Consider the following 20,631-nt stretch of genomic DNA (forward strand, 5'->3'; position numbering starts at 1 on the left):
TGTAGGGGGGCCAGGTCAGATTTGGAGACAGGGATGGGCAGTGCCTGGAAGAGGAAGAGGAGTCTGGGTAATATATTCATCTTAATCGTGTGGACCCTTCCTATCCACGACAGGGGCTTGTCTATCCATTTGTCTAGGTCCGCGCTAAGAGTTTTGAGGAGGGGGGTGTAGTTGGCTCTGTATAGGTGTGTGGGGTCTGCAGTGAGCTGTATCCCCAGGTATTTTATGGCTGCGTTTGCTATTGGTATTCAGTAGTGTTCTCGTATGTATGTCACGTCTGTGGGTGTGATGGCAATTGGGAGCGCCGTGGATTTGGCCAGGTTTACCTTGTAACCTGAGAGTGTGCCATATTCCGTCAGTTCTTGGGTCAGGGTTCTCATTGAGTCTTTTGGGTTCGTGAGGGTGATTAGTACGTCGTCGGCGTATCCGGAGACTTTGTAAGTCTGGCCGCCTACCTCTATTCCCTGGATAGCCTGGTTAGAGCGGATTGCTTGTAGTAGGGGTTCTAATGTGAGCACAAAGAGGAGGGGGGAAAGCGGGCACCCCTGCCGTGTACCGTTGTGCAATGGGAAGGGGGCTGTCTGTGCTCCCGGGATACGGATATGCGCTTTGCCGTCCGTGTACATGGCTTGAACTGTCGCGATGTATGTCTCGGGGAATCGGAGGTGTCTCAGGAGCTCAAACAGGTACTTCCATTTTACCCTGTCAAATGCCTTTTCGGCGTCTAGTGAGAGCATAAGGGATGGGGTGTGTGTGGTCGTCTGTGTCCAGATTAAGTCAATGTTGCGTCGGGTATTTTCGAATAATTGTCGTCCAGGAATAAATCCTACCTGATCTGCATGTATTAGGTGTGTAAGTTGTGGGGACAGTCGTTCCGCTAGGATCTTTGCTAGAATTTTGACGTCATGGTTTATTAGTGATATGGGTCTGTAGTGTTCTGGATAGGTTGTGTCCTTCCCCGGTTTTGGAATCAGTACTATATGGGCTGTGGACATTTCTGGGTCGGGGGGTCCTCCCTGCATCAGGTGGTTACACCATTTGGCTAGGTGGGGAAGTAGTTCCTCCCTGTATGTTTTGTAGTAGCTCCCCTCAAAGCCATCGGGGCCTGGGGCCTTGGGACCTGCTGATCTCGGCTGCCAGGTAGGTTTTCACCTCCATTAACTTGGTTAGTATCTGGGAGGTGTCCCCCCTGGGTGAGCCTGCAGGCTGTGGTGACGCTGGGCGGTTTGATGGTGCCGCGGGTCTCAGGCTGTGGCGGCCGCCATCTTGTTGGTCGGTCTGGCGGGAAGCCGCGAACATGTCGGCCACAGAGGTCCGGGCGTCCGCCGTTTTTTGGGGCGGCTTTTTTGACTGCCGCTTGTCCATGCCTGGGGGTGGTAGGTGTTGGGGCAAGGTTGCTGACTTTTTGGCTTGATCAGGGTGCTTTTGATGGCTGTGGGGCCTATTTTCGTCGGGAGCTCAGCTCACATGCGTCCGTCCAGGCTCGCGGTCAGGCCACGCCCCCTTGATGTAACATTTTTAATTCACTTTGAATTGACTTTGCATTCTGACTTTAGTAACACTGTATGGTAGGCCGCTCCTGTCTCTCTTCCGCACCCACCTTATAGATCAAAAAAGACCCTTATCCACTGATTACGTGGTCCGTGGCTTGTGGCCAGTAAAAATACTCAGCTATCAAAGTTGGCAAAAGATTACTCGGCATCTCCCAAATGGGATATGGAAGGGTTAATATAATGAAGGGTCTCTGGATCAGCAAGTCCAGGTGCATTTATGTTTAATCGTTTTCCTTATCCAGTTGATTTTCAAGTATTTCGTAATGTTTTGTTAAAAGCCTTGCATTGGAAACCGCAGGGGACCGCAGTTTGAAATAGTTTTTAACCTCATTAGCTGATTCACAGACAGCTGTAACGTCATTCTCTTGGCATTCTTTGTTTTAAATTGACCAAGCATTTCATTGTATGATTTTACAGTCTGCCCGGTACTCAGAACGTGCACATAAGGGATTATATACTAAACAGTGAGTTATAAGGCGTGTCACGGGGAGGCGAAGCTGAATTTGCTAAATTTATACTAACATGGTTCAGATAAAAATATACAACTCCGCTACATGACTAAAGATGCAAGCTTGTTTTTGTTGCTTCACTGTTTAGTATATAACCCCCATTCACAAGCCAAATCTACTTAAAAATGGAAAACTGTTTTAGATGGAGTACCCCTAGGCAAATGGCCTAGATCTGGTGATTTTTCAATTAAAATGGATTTAACAACAGAACAGAGGCAGACTCTCTTGGACAGCATGGGCAGACAGATGAGCTCAAGCTGTACAAGTACTTGTATGGCTCAATGGGAAATCCATGGTTCCCCAAATGACATCATTGAGTAGGAGGTGGAACCTAAGTCCTGTAGCCCATGGATCAGCGCAGCTAAGAGGAATAGGCCTTGACAGAGCCAGGAGGTAGGCATAGCAACCACAGGAAGTTAGTGGCAGCTAGCATGCTGGGTAGGGCGGAGCCATAAGGGGAATATTTACACAAGCCATTATATGAAGTGGCCATTTTAACTAAACCTAAGCTTACCTGTCAGTTGTCCCTCCCACCCTCCCTGTATTTGGTTAGGTTAGTTGATTTCCTGTTTTTTCACAGCGGCGGGGAATGGCCTGGTTAAATCGGAGGGTAGATGGAGGAGAAAGTGGGCATCCTGAGGTTTAGTGTGGATTGGGCAGTGTTGCACGTGGTTGGTAGGTTCGAGCCCGTCGGTGGCTCCGAACCTGGGGGTGTGGTGGTGTCTTGGTACACCCCTACAATGGATATAGTGGTAGCGGTGTCTTGGTACACCCCTACAATGGATATGGTGGGTAGCGGTGTCTTGGTACACCCCTACAATGGATATGGTGGGTAGCGGTGTCTTGGTACACCCCTACAATCGATATGGTGGGTAGCGGTGTCTCGGTACACCCCTACAATTTAACCTGGTGGAAATGTGGTCATATTGGACGGCCAGTTTCTGTATTAACATGTTTTTTAGATGGTTATCTATTGTTATTATTGTGGGGTCATTGCTAGGGGTATGTTATGTATATGGGGGGATGTTAACTTTAATAAGATTTGTTGGCAATGACCCCATTTGTTATTCCTTAATTATTTTATTAACAATTTAATAAAGCTGTGGACTAATTATTTCCAACAGTATAACCTGTGTCCGTGTTTTAATGGGGGTTGGGGTAAGGTTAGCGCATATGCCGGCAAATCCGACTGTGCGCCTGTCATGCAGATTTACCCAAACAAAGAAACCAGCAAGCATTTCAAAGGTATATTTTCAGAGACAGTTTTATTGCACTATAACCACTCAATAGGCTTTAGTGTTTATTGTGTTTGGACTGCCCTTTGAGCATTGCTTCTGCAGCAGCGGTTGGGGGCAAATAAAACACTAATTGGATGTATCCATCCCATGACCATGCTATCCTAGCCAAGACGTGTTACCGCTGGCCCAGACTATCTCAGGAGGTACAGCAGGGAAAGGCACAAGAAGGTAGAATTTTGTAGCGTTAAATAGTACAAACTAATTACGATAATATTTTCCAAGTCATTCTGCTGTTTAAAATATTAAATAAATTGAGGGTAAAATGAATGGAACAATAATCTTGAAGAGAACAGGTCCTCTTTTTCACTTGTTTTATATTTGGTAAAGTCATGTGTTTGCATTAGACTTGTTGCTAGATATCATGTGTCGTATTAATTACTGAATATTTTATTAAAGTAGAAATGGAATTGATTTTTTTCAGCTGCGGCTCAGACTATCCTGGACACTTGCTGCACAAGTGGGAACGATTGGGCGAATCAGAAGAAGGCTTGCGGCTCTCTGCCCACTGTGTCGGACAGCTTGGAGTGTCGGTGAGTGGACAGGCTGCGCGGATCCTAAAATACTTTATTAAATTAGCCCCTGGTGCTGAAACGTTAACCTGGGGACAGGCCGTGGGCCATTCTCGCTCGTTAAAATCCATATTATCCAACAAACGAGAATAATATTTATTTATTATAAAAATAAAAACTTCTCTTTCACTGTCTTTGTTTAATTGAATTAAATTGAATAAATTAATGTCATACTTTATTAACCTGGATCATGTTTTTAAGGGGTAATCATGAGACACCAGGAGAGTCCAGCGATAGGTCTCATGTCTTTTTTTGCTGTTGCTACAGGATATTTTGTTTGAAGTTTATTCATTGCTTTGTGTTGTTTTTACATGAATATGGTTAATTAGCCATAAGTGCTCGGATAACTGACCAATCTGTTATCCTGTTATGGCTTTTAATTAATATCCTGCCTGGGTGTAGCCGCTCATGAGCGATTTACCCAAACATAAAGAAACCAGCAAGCATTTCAAAGGTAGATTTTCAGAGACCGTTTTATTGCACTATAACCACTCAATAGGTGTTTTTACCCTGAATGATCTAAAACCAAAGATGAGGGCGTGTGTGGATAGACAAGGTGGTTATTTTTGTACTTTGATTGGTGTGTGCTGGTATTTGCTGGCTGAAATGATTGGAGAGCTTTGAGCTTTTAGGGAATATTATTCGGATATTCTGCGTGTTTTTTGGACCCTATATTCGTAAATAGTATAAGTCGGCCTACCCTTCTTTTTTTTTTCCTGTGCACAAGATAATACGATGCCACAACGGCATTAGCAAACCGTGAAAACAATATATAGCATATATATGGCATGAGAAAGTGGCACAGTTTTTAAGTGTATTAATACATAGGCTAATCATGCTTGTTTAAATGAAAGTCACAGAAGTAAAGATAGATGCAGATATTAAACAATTAACGTTAGAGACCTCGCGTAGTATATGTTTGCATGGTAACAAGATTAACACTATTATATATATTTAGCATTAAAGATCAAAGCTTTGCTGCTGCAAGGTATGCCTAAGGGATATTTAAACATGCAGTAAGTTGCTCTTAAAGGTATTATGCAAGCTAAGTTTGCCACCCTGAGTGACTGTAGTGGTAGGTGCTAGTGTGGGGATGTTTGGGACATGTGGTGCAGTCTTAAGGTTTAGTTCTCCTGGCTGAGTGTGAGGTGATTGTGGATCCGACAACTTTTTATGCTTTCAGCCTATGCCCGTCATGGGCAGAGTACAGTACCAGGTATTGGGATGACTTATGAGGCGCAGTGACTCGAACCAGGTTGATGCAGTGTCCGTGATGTTTATTGTCTTCTTCTGCATCCCCTGCTCTCCTCTCCCTGTGTCAGGCTTACCTTGCTGGGAGTCCAACATGCAGAGATAAAAGCTCACCCTTGCAATTAGACACAGGCCGAGGTGGTCAAGGTAGAACTCACCTGGCCTGTGAATCTGTGCACGGGGGCTGTGCAGCTGAATGCTTGTAGTCGCAGTACAGACAAGGAAATCCAGGAGAATAGTCGTAGGTAAGCCAATGGTCAGAGGGTGCCGGAAATCAGGGGATACGAGTAACAAGCCAAGGTCAAAGGATGCCAGAATTCAGGAGATACGAGTCACAATCCAAGGTCAGGAGAATACTTAGCACGTGGAGTAGCAACTCTCTAACCAGAGTCATTGAACTGACACTGCCCTTAGGGAGGAGCAGTGTCTTATACCTTGATGATTAGTATATCAGGTTCAGCTGGAGAGTGATCGACAGGTCTGAGCCAGGTGAAGTCCAGCCCCTTAGTGCTGCAGGCAATACAAGATAAAACAGGAGTTATCCCAAGTCCTGAAATGGCTCAGATGTTAAAGAGCAGGTTCAGAACTGCCAAGCATACAGGTTCAAATCCCTCTTCGGGCAATAAAAGGGCGACCCCGTCTGGCAGTCTGGAGGTCAAGGCGTGAATCCTGACAGTACCCTCCCCTTAAGAACGCACTCTGGGCGTGAACAGGTTCCTTTTGGGAACTGTATTCCTCGTCTTCGGACTCCGTATCACTGAGGAAGTCCTTGTAATCGAAGTATCCAGAGTGGAGTCCCTCAGTCGGGGACCTTGGGGTATCAGTGTCGGGTACTGGTGGAGAAAGGTCTGGGCCATTCAGAGACCTGGTGCAGGCGGAAATAAACTTAGTCCCACAAACCATTTTATCTGAACTATTTCCCATAGGTGAGTTTTCTGGAAGTAGTGATTTCTTGTGGTCTTGAGATCCACTGGCATCAGCAGCCATCGTAGTCTGGGTACTCTTCTGCATCACGGAACGTGGAAATATCCGACAGCACCTTTGACATTTTTTAGGTCGTGTTGCCGGAATAACAGGGTGCAGCTGAATTGTACCCACTTGAAGAGGTTCAGGCCGAGTTGGGCGAATAGGGCAGTGAGAGATAAAGTGCCCTTCTTCACCACAATAAAAACAGAGACAACGCGCCCTCCTTCGATCTCTTTCTCTAGATGGCAGTCTTGTTTTAGAGCGGACGAAGCCTATCTCCATGGGTTCCTCCCTGTCCACTGGAGATTCACAGCTAGCTAGAGGAAAACCAGGGTCACAAGGCGGTTCCTCCATGTCCATTGGAGTTTCATAGCTAGCTTGAGGGAAAACAGGGGTACAAGGAGGTTTACTGGAGGAGGGTTTGCGTTGTGACCTTATGGGGACTTGGTAGGAGTCCTTTTCTTTAGGTAACAGCAATCTGCGGTTAGATGGAGCAGGCTTGGGAGTAGCTTTCCTGGAGGTAGAGCTCTGAGAGTCCATTGCGGACATAAATGACTCCCAACTGTCCAAGACAGTGCTTTTCTCCTGTAGCTTCCGGTATGCCCACTCCTTGATCCGTCCGACAAGTAAGTTGATGGCCGAACGGACCTTGACAAAGTCACTGTTGTAAGTTTTAGGCTTGAGAGCAAAAAGAAGTTCACAATCCAGTCTGAATGCTGTGAAGGAGGTACGGGAACCATCAAAGCGGTCAGGCATCACAACAAACGGTTCTGGAACTGGGCGTACTGTGCCTTTAAGAGATAAAAGTTCTTGCTGCAGTTCCGAAACAGTCTGGGTCAGGCTGGACACTTGCTGAGCAAGGGAGGTGAGCATTATCTCTGTGGACTCCATAAGGGTCAGTTCAATATGTCAGGCTTACCTTGCTGGGAGTCCAACATGCAGAGATAAAAGCTCACCCTTGCAATTAGACACAGGCCGAGGTGGTCAAGGTAGAACTCACCTGGCCTGTGAATCTGTGCACGGGGGCTGTGCAGCTGAATGCTTGTAGTCGCAGTACAGACAAGGAAATCCAGGAGAATAGTCGTAGGTAAGCCAATGGTCAGAGGGTGCCGGAAATCAGGGGATACGAGTAACAAGCCAAGGTCAAAGGATGCCAGAATTCAGGAGATACGAGTCACAATCCAAGGTCAGGAGAATACTTAGCACGTGGAGTAGCAACTCTCTAACCAGAGTCATTGAACTGACACTGCCCTTAGGGAGGAGCAGTGTCTTATACCTTGATGATTAGTATATCAGGTTCAGCTGGAGAGTGATCGACAGGTCTGAGCCAGGTGAAGTCCAGCCCCTTAGTGCTGCAGGCAATACAAGATAAAACAGGAGTTATCCCAAGTCCTGAAATGGCTCAGATGTTAAAGAGCAGGTTCAGAACTGCCAAGCATACAGGTTCAAATCCCTCTTCGGGCAATAAAAGGGCGACCCCGTCTGGCAGTCTGGAGGTCAAGGCGTGAATCCTGACACCCTGCTTCATTCTGCTTGTCCTTCTGGCTGCTGGCTCCATAGGCTCCCCTGTCTGATGCAGGCTTGCGCTTCCCGCTCTCTGTGCTCCGCTGCCCCTGTCTTTGTCGCCATTTTCGTGCTTCCTTTGTGCTACGCCTCTTTCGAGGCTGCCGGGGAGCGGGTTTAGGTAGGTGCTCTTGCGAGGTATGTTGGGCAGGTGCCGGTTGTTGGAGGGACAGCGTCTCCCAGAAGTCGGTTAGGAGTTTGTCCAGGAATGCCAGCATTCTGGGCATCACAGATATTTCAGTGTTTCATTATTTTGTTGTTGCTTTGCCTAATGTTGGAACGTAACGTGAAGCTAGCGAGTACCCTTGTTTTGTTAGTATGTAGCACCCATCGTTTTCAGTCATTTTAGATTGTCTTGAAATGAAAGATTTTAATAATGATAATTTATTTTTTTTTTTTCATCTCTTTAGAATCACCCAGGAGCAATGCTGCATGAACCAGTTGGAGGAACTGCACTGCACCACTGGAATAAACATTGCCAGTGAGAAGGACAGCTGTCAGATCAAAGAAGAACAAACCTCTGTCTTCGAATCTCGCTTTATAAAGGTAAGGCAGGATACACTCGGTATTACTATAGACTTAGTCCTGGATTTTGTAGAAAGAAAAGGTAGCTAAATCCATGATTTCATTGAGCCAGCGTTGGTCTCATTATATGTTTTGTCCTGTATACAATGTCACCGTGTGCCATTTGAGCGTTGGTCTCATTATATGTTTTGTCCTGTATACAATGTCACCGTATGCCATTTGAGCGTTGGTCTTACTATTTGTTTTGTCCTGTATACAATGTCACCGTGTGCCATTTGAGCGTTGGTCTTATTATATGTTTTGTCCTGTATACAATGTCACCGTATGCCATTTGAGCGTTGGTCTTACTATTTGTTTTGTCCTGTATACAATGTCACCGTGTGCCATTTGAGCGTTGGTCTTACTATTTGTTTTGTCCTGTATACAATGTCACTGTGTGCCATTTGAGAATACATTGGATCACTGCGTACAGAGCGCCAAAAAATGCTCAAATTCTGGCCTCCGTTTCATATTCTGAATGAGTTTTTCAAATGAGTTAATATTTGTGGGAAAACCTTTAAAATGACTTACTATTTAAAATATATGTTAATATGTTAATATTTTGATATTTTGATACAATAATTTCTATTTATATATTTTTTCTATATTTTAATATTTTGAAAAAAACATTTGTATTTTATATTTTTTTACTAAAGCAAGGCCAATGTCGACCAATTACAATGGTGATTTTTCATGTGATTATATATTGTATCACTGCGTGCAGAGTGTTGGAACACCGTGTTAGTTGCGGCTTAAAGCACCATTGTGTTGTAATTATGTAACAATATCCCAGAGTGCCACAGCTGGATATTACTTGTGTTTCTTTATATTTGATTTAAAACGGAAATCTTGTTTTCAACAGCGATGCTGTGACTGCTGCCTGCTGGGAAAAACAGCGCATGTGCAAGGACGGAGCTGTGAGCAGAGCATTTATCTGGGATACCAGTGTGGTCTGGTGTTCAGGGCATGCTGTGAAAAAGCTCAGGAAGGGTCTAATGTCCCGGGAAATGGAATTAGGGATGAAGGTACAGTATTGAACACGACAATAACAGCCGTTTAAGTAGACTAGCACTTACGTTGGCATTAACACTGTCATAGCTTTGTTTCTTGAATAATAAAATGTTTACTTTTATTCTGTATAATGATAGTGTGTTCTTTAATCTACTAATTCCCTTTTCAAGCTAATATTTTGACCCTGTATTTAACTTGTGTGGGACCATAGACCATCATGGGCTTTCTTTTTGTGGCTGTGTGGTAAGATTGTTAAAGGAACACTCAAAGTATTCTAACCACTACCGTGCACGCAAGAGGTTCTGGTGCTGGCACGCTAGAGGTTCTGGTGCTGGCACCCTCGTATATAAGTTGTCAAACCGTTTGGTCAGCAGGCTCCACAGGGGGCTGGTCACCTCGGAGTTAGAGAGTTGGAAGCTATCTGCATCGAGCTAAGCCAAGCGCACCATCAGCACTCTCAGCCAATGCTGGCCCTGCATGATGGGATTTAGCTCAGGAGAGCTTACAAAAGCTCCATGCAATAGTATCTGGCTATCCATAGAGACCGCCTTGACTGCTTACAGTGAGGGGTTGACACGGCACTCCTAGCACTGTAACCATTACAACGTGCTGGTGTTGTTATGGTGTTTGGGGTGTCCCTTTAACTGTCGTCCAGTGCAAGATGACCTTGTGATTGTGCCTTAGCTTGCTGTTAGAAAGGTAGATAGTTTATACAGTAACATGGGAGTAACGTTAAAAAAGGGATACATAACAATCCGAGAACATCCCTTTAGAAATGGACAGAAATGCTAAATTTGTTAATTTTTAGAAAAAAGTCTTAGATGCCGAACAAAACGAAAACATTGAACATTATAAAGACGGTTCGGAAAGTCCAATAGTTCTAATATGAACAATGAAATTACCGTCTGTAACACAAATAGACTCCGACACTACATCAGAAATGCCCCAGGAATGGGAGATTTCAGGCTAAAACAGCTGGAAATATAGATTAATGTCAACATTTTTTTCAATTAATCTATAAATTTGCAATTTTTGGTCAATTTTCAGCAATTAATTAAGAGGAGAGTTTGCCATCTCCCAGCTTTATCCTGAAGGGCGTGTTTTACTCTAATACTGTATACATCGCTCCTATCATTTTACATTGAAGGCCTTTTTAAATAATTCCATAATCCAGGTACAGGTTGGCTGTTATCACAGGTGACTATGGGATCTCAGCTTTTAATAAGGAATTAACCTTAACAGCCAATCAGAATTAAGAGAACTATCAGGAACAATCCAAAATGGCTCAAATTTGTAACATTTTAACCATACTTGTCTGTTGGGGAACTTAACAGAAATCCATTTCTATAACTTCCATTTAAAAAGTGAAATAAAAAATTCTTCCTGAAAAATAAATATATGTTTATTTTTTTATATTTCAACTGATTCTCACAATGATATGAATGCAAACAAAGATGGCCTCTAATTTGAAGAAGTTTAAATATATATTTTGATATGTGTAGTCAGCCATAAGTAGACAGACAGACAGACAGACAGACAGACAGACAGACAGACAGATAACCTGTGGGTCTTAATATGTTCTGGAAAGACCCCCGAAGGTTCCATGCCTGCAAATAGTGTCTACTTTGTTTTGTATCAATCATTTGTGCGGGAATTCCAGTGATATTCTAACGCAGTCAATATGAGTATTTTATATAAATTATATCTGAAATATTAAATACTGATAAATTATATTGGGATGATAAAGACTATTTATTTAATAGACACAATAATAACATGAGTTAATTCATTAATAACCACTGGTCACTGGGGAGCACTTTTACGATCTATATTTAAGGTGGTCCACCTCTTAAGATTAATTTCTGGAAAAAAAAAAAAATAATTAAATAGTCATACTGTGGAACAGAGAAACAAACCAAAATACATTTTAATTTTTTTTTAGAATATTTTGACATTTTAAAATATTGTCTAATAAAATCTCTTTTCCCTCCAGCAAACCCCCCGCTAGTACCTCACTCGGATAACGAAGACCCTTTGCTGAATGATCGCTGTAGAGGTGAGTGATCTGTGAATTGGAGTCATGATTTGCTCAGCGTTCTGCCGAGTACCTCAAATTACAGAAAATAGCTTTGGGGTGTGTTTATTTAACAGTGTATTGTGGTGAGCTACGTTGGTCTAAATTTCAAGGCGGCAACTCAATAAACCCCTAAATCTGTGCACAGGGCAGAATTAAAATGTTAATTTGCAAGTTACTATATATACATAATACTGCTGGTATATCCGATAAGAGCTGAGAGTTTGTCACTTTATACAATGCTAATAATAAAATGTTCTCCACATTGCTGGTGGCATTGTATTTTTGGTTTCGTATCATTTTCAGTTTCGTACAATCCAGTGTTTAATGAATTAATCCCAATATGTTAAGTGACCGCAGGGAATGTGTTTGGATCTAAAAGTCTCCAACGGTAAAGATGTGGAACCACACTCAATCCCTTAGTTCTGGGCGCAACCGGATCGGTCACAGTACCAGGCAACCAATTAAATAATGTAACAGAAGAAGAAAGGTCCAGGCACTCCAGAAATCAAACATATGGGCAATTTATTGAACCCACAGCCAAAGCAACGTTTCAACCAACAAAGACCTTGCCCAAGACCAGGTGGGTCGAAACGTTGCTTTGGCTGTGGGTTCAATACATTGCCTAATTGTTTGATTTCTGGAGTGCCTGGACCTTTCTTATTCTGTTACATGGATCTAAAAGTCTGGGATTTTGTATAATTACTGTTTGGAAGAATTCCCCCGGGGTCCAGATGCAGGTAGATTAATCAGCTGTCCATTTCCTTTTTATGCTCGGATTTATACAGGGGTGATGCTGGTACGGCGTGTTGGGCAGAGCGGATAATCCCATGTGATGTAATTAACTCTTATTTCTGCTTCCAATTAACGCAATTACTTACACAATTACTGTCTCACCCACATGCACACACGTTGCACTTCTGTAGACTCCACCTAGTGGCAGCATGACATTTGTACATCCAATACTCAATATTGGTCTAAAGACAGAGACAAAATAGCAAATTTAACTATTGAATATTATCGAGATTATTTATTAATGGAAAATTCAAAGTAAATTTAAAATTCAAGATTAAAGTAACTAGTCTGAAAAAATTATCCAAACCAGCTCTGCTCCCAGTTCGGCTCTTTGGTCTTAAAGGGACACTATAGTCACCTGAACAACTACAACTTAATGTAGTTGTTATGGTGTCTATATCCGGTCCTTGCAGGCATTTTAATGTAAACACTGCCTTGCTGCCTAGGGACACCTTCAGTGGCTGTCACTCAGACCACCACTACAGGTGCTTCCTGGGTCATTGCTGCACAACATTAATAGTTTGCCACTGATTAAATTTGCAAGTGAGTTATTACTAGGGGGAAAAATTGTGCATTTGAATTTTGGAGGATTTTTTTTTATACCATAGAAAATAATTTTACCTGCCACAGAGTCTGCATTCCAAACAAGATTGGATGACACAATGTGTATGGATTTATTTATATTTTTATTGCAATCAATCCTTTGATGAATTAAACATTTTTCTATGTCAGGTGCTGGACCCTGTACCCAGCAATGTATGGACACGGGGACCAGTGTTGTATGCTCCTGTTATAACGGCTACCAGCTCCTGCCTGATGGGGTCTCGTGTGAAGGTAACGTCACTGTTTCTATTTATTGGTGTAAATAAAGATATGTCGTTTCAGGCCAATCTGGAAATATCGGTTGATTCCGAGCCAAAATGTACCTGAGTCATGGACCCAACGAGCCGCACTATGACGAGCTTGTTTGGTTTGGCTCGTGATTGTAAATTCACCAGGTCTCTAAATTCATACGGCCACTAACAGGGTAAAGTGAGAATCATAGTGAATTCAAAGTGCATTTCAAATTCAAGGTAAAAACAGCCGAACTGGAAACATTATCTAAGTCATCTAAGCTTCCCGTTTCTCTACTTTGGCCTGAAATTCACTTATATATTATACACTTAATAAATATGTAAAAAATAAATATAGATTTTTAAAATTCTCCCCTGTTTCTCGGTATTGGTAACTTTTTCCTCACCCCAAAGGGTGGGAAAGAGCTCCTATCGGTGTCCTGTAAAATACGTATGTTATATTATATATAGATTATATTATGATATTATTATTTTTTCGTTCTGCTGAGCTGAACCTCCATTTGCCTTAAATTGTAAAGTCCCGAATTTTTTTTCTTTTTTTTGGTCTAATTGCCTGTAGTATGTATAGATCTATACTGTGTATAAAATACCTGAAGGCTTCAAACTGGACTCGGTTCATCCAAAGTTGCTCATATAGCTGTAAAAGGCTCAGAAATGTCTTTAATGTCCTGTTATAGGACCCAAGGTTCAGCCTTCAGTTACATTGTATCTGTACCTTAATTAGAACTTTACCTGATTCCAAGCAGCCAGTCAGAACTCAGCTTTAATAAGAAGTTTTACTTCCTCTTGTCTTTATCTCAGACAATTCCAATTCCAATTTTTAATATTACTTATTAAACACAAAAGGAATTTGTATCAAGGCATAATGGACCTTTCAACCCGTTTTTATTACCAACGCATTCTCCTAAAAGCTGTGAAATAGAAATAATATTGTTATGTAAATATTTATGTTGATAATGACTCAGTCTGTAAAACGCGTCTCCCCCTCTCTGAGTGTATTTGTTTGTTCATTATTTAGATATCAACGAGTGTATATCTGGGACACACAACTGTAAAGTGGGACAGATCTGCATTAACCTGGTGGGCTCTTTCCGGTGCCAGAGGGAGATTAATTGCGGCACTGGATATGAACTGACAGAGGACAACAGCTGCAAAGGTACCTTACACAATGTGTCAAACGGCCTGTGAGCAGCGCAATGGGCTGCAATACTGTATCTGACGTCTGATTGTCATCCCTGGGGACTGCATAATTGGTAACATTTGGGAGAATCTAGCCAGGAAAGAACGTCACTCAAACCAGTGTTAGAGCCGCACCATGATGTGAGCCTCATTTAATATTGCCTGATAGGCTTCTCAAAGGATCTAATGCTTATGGATAAACGTTTAAAGATATGACACTCATGGCACTCGGTGAGTGAGGTGTGTGTTTTAAAAATAAATGTATCTGTTATCCCTAGAAGTTTAATACAGAGAATAATCTCAGGACACTGACGTTAACTCAGTAGCGTCCCATGACTCCCAACATTTCACATGGACAAAGAGGGACTGGGCAGTTCTGTGAAATTTTAGGTGACTTAATAATAATTTATACAACTAAAATGTAATTTATAACAAGGACACTGTGTCTCCTTTACACAGACTGTTTTCTTAACAGATTTATAGTAGTTTAAAGACACATTAATTACTGGGAGTATTATTGCCGTGGAGCTCTGTTATACACTCAGACACATTACTGGGAGTATTATTGCTGTGGAGCTCTGTTATACACTCAGACACATTACTGGGAGTATTATTGCTGTGGAGCTCTGTTATACACTCAGACACATTACTGGGAGTATTATTGCTGTGGAGCTCTGTTATACACTCAGACACATTACTGGGAGTATTATTGCTGTGGAGCTCTGTTATACACTAAGACACATTACTGGGAGTATTATTGCTGTGGAACTCTGTTATACACTCAGACACATTACTGGGAGTATTATTGCTGTGGAGCTCTGTTATACACTAAGACACATTACTGGGAGTATTATTGCTGTGGAGCTCTGTTATACACTAAGACACATTACTGGGAGTATTATTGCTGTGGAGCTCTGTTACACACCCAGACACATTACTGGGAGTATTATTGCTGTGGAGCTCTGTTATACACTCAGACACATTACTGGGAGTATTATTGCTGTGGAGCTCTGTTATACACTCAGACACATTACTGGGAGTATTATTGCCGTGGAGCTCTGTTATACACTCAGACACATTACTGGGAGTATTATTGCCGTGGAGCTCTGTTATACATTCAGACACATTACTGGGAGTATTATTGCTGTGGAGCTCTGTTATACATTCAGACACATTACTGGGAGTATTATTGCTGTGGAGCTCTGTAATACACCCAGACACATTACTGGGAGTATTATTACTGTGGAGCTCTGTTATACACTCAGACACATTACTGGGAGTATTATTGCCGTGGAGCTCTGTTATACATTCAGACACATTACTGGGAGTATTAGTGCTGTGGAGCTCTGTTATACATTCAGACACATTACTGGGAGTATTATTGCTGTGGAGCTCTGTTATACATTCAGACACATTACTGGGAGTATTATTGCTGTGGAGCTCTGTTATACACTCAGACACATTACTGGGAGTATTATTGCCGTGGAGCTCTGTTATACATTCAGACACATTACTGGGAGTATTATTGCTGTGGAGCTCTGTTATACATTCAGACACATTACTGGGAGTATTATTGCTGTGGAGCTCTGTTATACACTCAGACACATTACTGGGAGTATTATTGCTGTGGAGCTCTGTTATACACTCAGACACATTACTGGGAGTATTATTGCTGTGGAGCTCTGTTATACACTCAGACACATTACTGGGAATATTATTGCTGTGGAGCTCTGTTATACACTCAGACACATTACTGGGAGTATTATTGCTGGGGAGCTCTGTTATACACACAGACACATTACTGGGAGTAGTATTGCTGTGGAGCTCTGTTATACACTCAGACACATTACTGGGAGTATTATTGCTGTGGAGCTCTGTTATACACTCAGACATATTTCTGTGGAGCTCTGTTATACAATCAGACCCATTACTGGGAGTATTATTGCTGTGGAGCTCTGTTATACACTCAGGCACATTACTGGGAGTATTATTGCTGTGGAGCTCTGTTATACACTCAGACACATTACTGGGAGTATTATTGCTGTGGTGCTCTGTTATACACTCATACACATTACTGGGAGTATTATTACTCTGGGGCTCTGCTATACACTCAGACACATTACTGGGAGTATTATTACTGTGGAGCTCTGTTATACACTCAGACACATTACTGGGAGTATTATTGCTGTGGAGCTTTGTTATACACTCAGACACATTACCGGGAGTATTATTGCTGTGGAGCTCTGTTATACACTCAGACACATTACTGGGGGTATTATTGATGTGGAGCTCTGTTATACACTCAGACACATTACTGGGAGTATTATTGCTGTGGAGCTCTGTTATACACTCAGACACATTACTGGGAGTATTCTTGCTGTGGAGCTCTGTTATACACTCAGACACATTACTGGGAGTATTATTGCTGTGGAGCTCTGTTATACACTCAGACACATTACTGGGAGTATTCTTGCTGTGGAGCTCTGTTATACACTCAGACACATTACTGGGAGTATTATTGCTGTGGAGCTCTGTTATACACTCAGACACATTACTGGGAGTATTATTGCTGTGGAGCTCTGTTATACACTCACCAAGCATGCTAATGGGCTCCTACTAATCACGGGCTTCAGTGAGCTAAACCCTAACCCTTGTCCTAATGTCAGGGTCTGTGAGTACCGGGTAACTAAATGCCAACTCTGCACCTGATATCAGGGTCACTGAGTAAACTGTATCGAGCTGAGACTTGACGACTCAATGTAACTTATCCATGTCCTGCATCTTCCAGATATCGACGAGTGCACTTCGGCCACCCACAACTGCCCCCCTAACTTCAGCTGTCAGAACACCCCTGGATCGTTCAGATGTCGCCCTAAGGTGCAGTGCCCAGCAGGATACATTCAGGATGCAGCGGGCAATTGTATCGGTAAGACGGGAGACAACTTAGTGAGTGCAGAGAGATTTATCAGGGGGATCAGTCAATATAGACCGGGATGATAAAATGACTGATCCAGTAAAATCTCTGTACCTAGTGCGCTCTGGGTGTGCTACATCTAATGCAAAATTCCATCTAATAATACTAACCATGAAACATTCAGATATTGTCTCCGAAGGAGCAAAAGGTCATGCGTGATTTGCAGTAAAAACTCTGAACATATTTGCAACCTGCAGTTCCATGTTGCTCAGCCAGCAGCTGACCTTTAAAAGAAAACTATGAGCCCCCTAACCCACTACAGCTCATTGCGTTATTACAGCTTGATTACAGTCAGTACTTATGGTGCAAAGAGTCTTTGGGGATTGTCAAACCATTTTTAAGTAGTTTGACAAAAAACTTGTCTCACTCAGCACCCAAAACCCCAGCCTCGGCTATTAGTGAGATATTAAGAACTTCACTTATCCACTCGAAATGTTAATGCAGTGATTGGTTACAAACACTACAAAAAATGTAGTGGTTATGGTGTTTAGAAATGTTTAAAAACCTGCTTTATTGGGTAAAGTGAAGAAGGAGGCAGCAGATCCTGCACAATAACGCTTTATCTCCATATTTTATTATTCCAGTTTAGCTCTGCATTGGATTGATTGAGATTGGTCTGAAATGTCTCTGTTTCTTTATATTTTAGATATAAATGAGTGTCTGAGTCTCAATGCTCCCTGTCTCCCGGGACAAACCTGCATCAACACCGAAGGCTCGTACACCTGCCAGCGGCATGTGGCCAACTGCGGGCGAGGATATCACCTGGATGCGTCTGGCTCAAAGTGTGAAGGTAGGTGTGCATCAAGGCTGCCACTAGATGCCAGGATGGGTCTGCCAAAAAGGGGGCATTTTATATCCTTCCCTGCTCGGATTCTTGAAGGTTCCATGATCTTCTAAAAGAGTTTGGTGGGAATTCTAGCTTCCCTTTAACAGTTCAGGCTGTCCACCACTGTGTTACAATATCGTACGTTGGTTAGTAACATGTGATGTCTCCCTCTATCAGCTCCCTAAGGACCATAACCACTGTTTTAACAAACAGTTTTGGAGCAGGACAAAAAAATAGGACTCTCCCCATCACCCATAGCCATGCTCCTCCAAAGCTGTTTGGAGAAATCAGAAATTACACGTCAACACATTATTCACCGTAAATCCATCCAACCGTGAGCGTCGATGATCAGCTGAGAGTTTTGGGAAATGTCAGAGAAATTCTGATTCAGATTGTGTATCAACAGTATAAACAAAGACAGATAAATGGTTAAGAAAGGGAATGCAGGGAAGCAGCGCCTTCACAAGCGTCCTCACTTTAGGAATTAACTGCTCATTAACAGTTTAACTCTTGAAGGTAAGCCAGTGCCAGGGCATCCTGGCACCATAACAACTTAATTTCAGGTGTCTGTTCTACAAACTGTACAGAGCTTACACTCCTTTAATAAGACATGTCCACATTTATTCCAGATTAACATCTTTCTGTGTTTTCCTGTGCAGACATTAACGAGTGCGCGACCCTCCAGAACCCCTGCGGTGATGGACACAAATGCCTAAATGTGCCAGGATCTTTCCGTTGTGAATGCCAGGTCGGCTTCCTCTTTGACCCCATGTCCAGAACGTGTGCCGGTAAGTAACATCACAGTGTATTTGTGACCGGTACGCGTGTGAGGTCATGGGCGCGCTCGCTCAGAAACACAATCAGGGTTATTCACAAAACGAAATTATTCATTGTTCATTGTCGTTTCCTGCTGCAGATATCAATGAATGCAGGGGCTATCTGGGGAGGGTCTGCGCCCACAAGTGTGAAAACACGCCAGGCTCCTTCACGTGCAGCTGCACCACCGGATTCAGACTGGCATTGGATGGCAGATCTTGTGAAGGTAAAGTAAAATTATTAATAGCTGCCCCCAGTGGGCGCTGGTGAAGTTAACCTTGCTGGTACTAGAAGCAGCTATTAGATCAGGATCCAAACTGTCTCTGTGCCTAAAGCAAACACATGGGCACTCTAGCAACCAAGCAAAATGTGTTAAAAAGTTTTATTGGTGGGGGGCAGAGCTAGCTGGAGACCAGCAAAGACCCATGGAGAAAAGCTCCGTACTAAAAAATGAGAAAAACGCATGAAATTGGCGGAATTTGGGCACTCATCTTACTCAAACCTCACCCACCGATCGAGGAGGGGACAATGGGCAAGAAAAATAAAAAATTGAAGCCGAACAAATTGCCTTCCAGCCGCGACATCGGCGAACTCCTGTGGAACTCACAGAATGCCGCATGGGAGAAAATGGCGCTGGGGGAAGACGCATACTCCGACTCTTCGGGTGACTTCTACCCAGACTTGGGTGAGGGCGCATCGATGAACCATCCCCCAGGGCCCAAGCTCAAAGCATCCCCTGCGGAAGAACCAGCCACAGCGGCACTGCTAACTAAAATGTTGACCGAACTCAGGCAGGACCTGGCAGCAGACCGGGCAAGCTTTAAAGAGGCCATAGAGGGGGCCACCACAAGGCTCACCCATCTGGAGGCCAAGACATGCACCCAGGATAAGCGCCTACATAACCTGGAACGGAAAATAGATGACCTCCACAGACAACAGCTGAGCACAATAGAGAAAGTGGAGGCCTTAGAAGATCATAGGAGAAGAAATAACGTGAAGGTTAGGGGGATACCTGATGATATAGGGCTAACTGACCTCCCACACGATGTGAGACGCCTAATTGCCACACTTCTGCAACCTAAACAAGCTAAACGCGTAAAGATTGACGGAGTGTTCAGACTGCCTAAGCCGAAAAATTTAACCACAAACGCCACGGCCGATTTTATCATAAAATTTCAGACCCACCAGGACAAGACAGCTCTCCTGGCAGCAACTCCGGGGAAACCCCCCCCCCCCCCGTCATTTGAGGACTCACAAATACTGCTATTCCCTGACCTCACAAGAACCACACTAAGTTGGCGTAAAACGCTCCAACCTAGCTTACAACTACTGAGAACAAATAACTTCCTGTACCGCTGGGGCACCCCACGGATGCTAACGTTCAGCACCAAAGGAACTGTCTACAGAGTAAAAAGCCTGCAGGATCTGGAGACTTACCTGGGCCAGCTGGGCCTGAAGGCCCCGCAAGCGGAATCCACGACCACCTCCACCAGACTGAATCCTACCACCGCCAAGGAATTCGTACCCAGGTCAGCCAGACACACCACATCGGCAGACGATGCTACCTGAGAACACCAAACTAACCGAAGGACTCTCCACCCCATTGGAGGCCATAAAACCCGCCACTGGAATATGTGACTATAACCACTATAAGTTTTCTGTTTTTGTTTTCTAATGTTTTTCTTGTTTATTGGCTGCCACTATAAAGCATCGCCTTGGAGAACGTAACTCCGAACATTATACCCGTGGGACCTGGACGCACTGAAGGGGATTGCTATCTCACCTTCATTTGAGTACTTTGCTTATGTTTTCGTTTCACATGTTTTTTT

General features: G+C 43.2%; 1 protein-coding gene across 2 annotated transcripts in view; it reads left to right on the forward strand.

Annotated features, from left to right (window-relative positions):
* The window catches only part of FBLN1 (fibulin 1), a 57,669-nt gene that overhangs the window by 10,832 nt on the left and 26,206 nt on the right, over positions 1 to 20,631 (forward strand). For both annotated transcript variants that reach the window (XM_063446746.1, XM_063446745.1), the window contains exons 2-11: positions 3,782 to 3,890; positions 8,120 to 8,255; positions 9,136 to 9,298; positions 11,278 to 11,340; positions 12,886 to 12,987; positions 14,026 to 14,163; positions 16,975 to 17,112; positions 17,807 to 17,950; positions 18,646 to 18,774; positions 18,903 to 19,028. In XM_063446746.1, coding sequence (XP_063302816.1) covers positions 3,782 to 3,890; positions 8,120 to 8,255; positions 9,136 to 9,298; positions 11,278 to 11,340; positions 12,886 to 12,987; positions 14,026 to 14,163; positions 16,975 to 17,112; positions 17,807 to 17,950; positions 18,646 to 18,774; positions 18,903 to 19,028 — 1,248 coding nt within the window. The remainder of the gene's footprint in view (positions 1 to 3,781; positions 3,891 to 8,119; positions 8,256 to 9,135; positions 9,299 to 11,277; positions 11,341 to 12,885; positions 12,988 to 14,025; positions 14,164 to 16,974; positions 17,113 to 17,806; positions 17,951 to 18,645; positions 18,775 to 18,902; positions 19,029 to 20,631) is intronic.

Source organism: Pelobates fuscus, chromosome 3, assembly GCF_036172605.1.
Source record: "Pelobates fuscus isolate aPelFus1 chromosome 3, aPelFus1.pri, whole genome shotgun sequence".
In the NCBI taxonomy this organism is placed as follows: domain Eukaryota; kingdom Metazoa; phylum Chordata; class Amphibia; order Anura; family Pelobatidae; genus Pelobates; species Pelobates fuscus.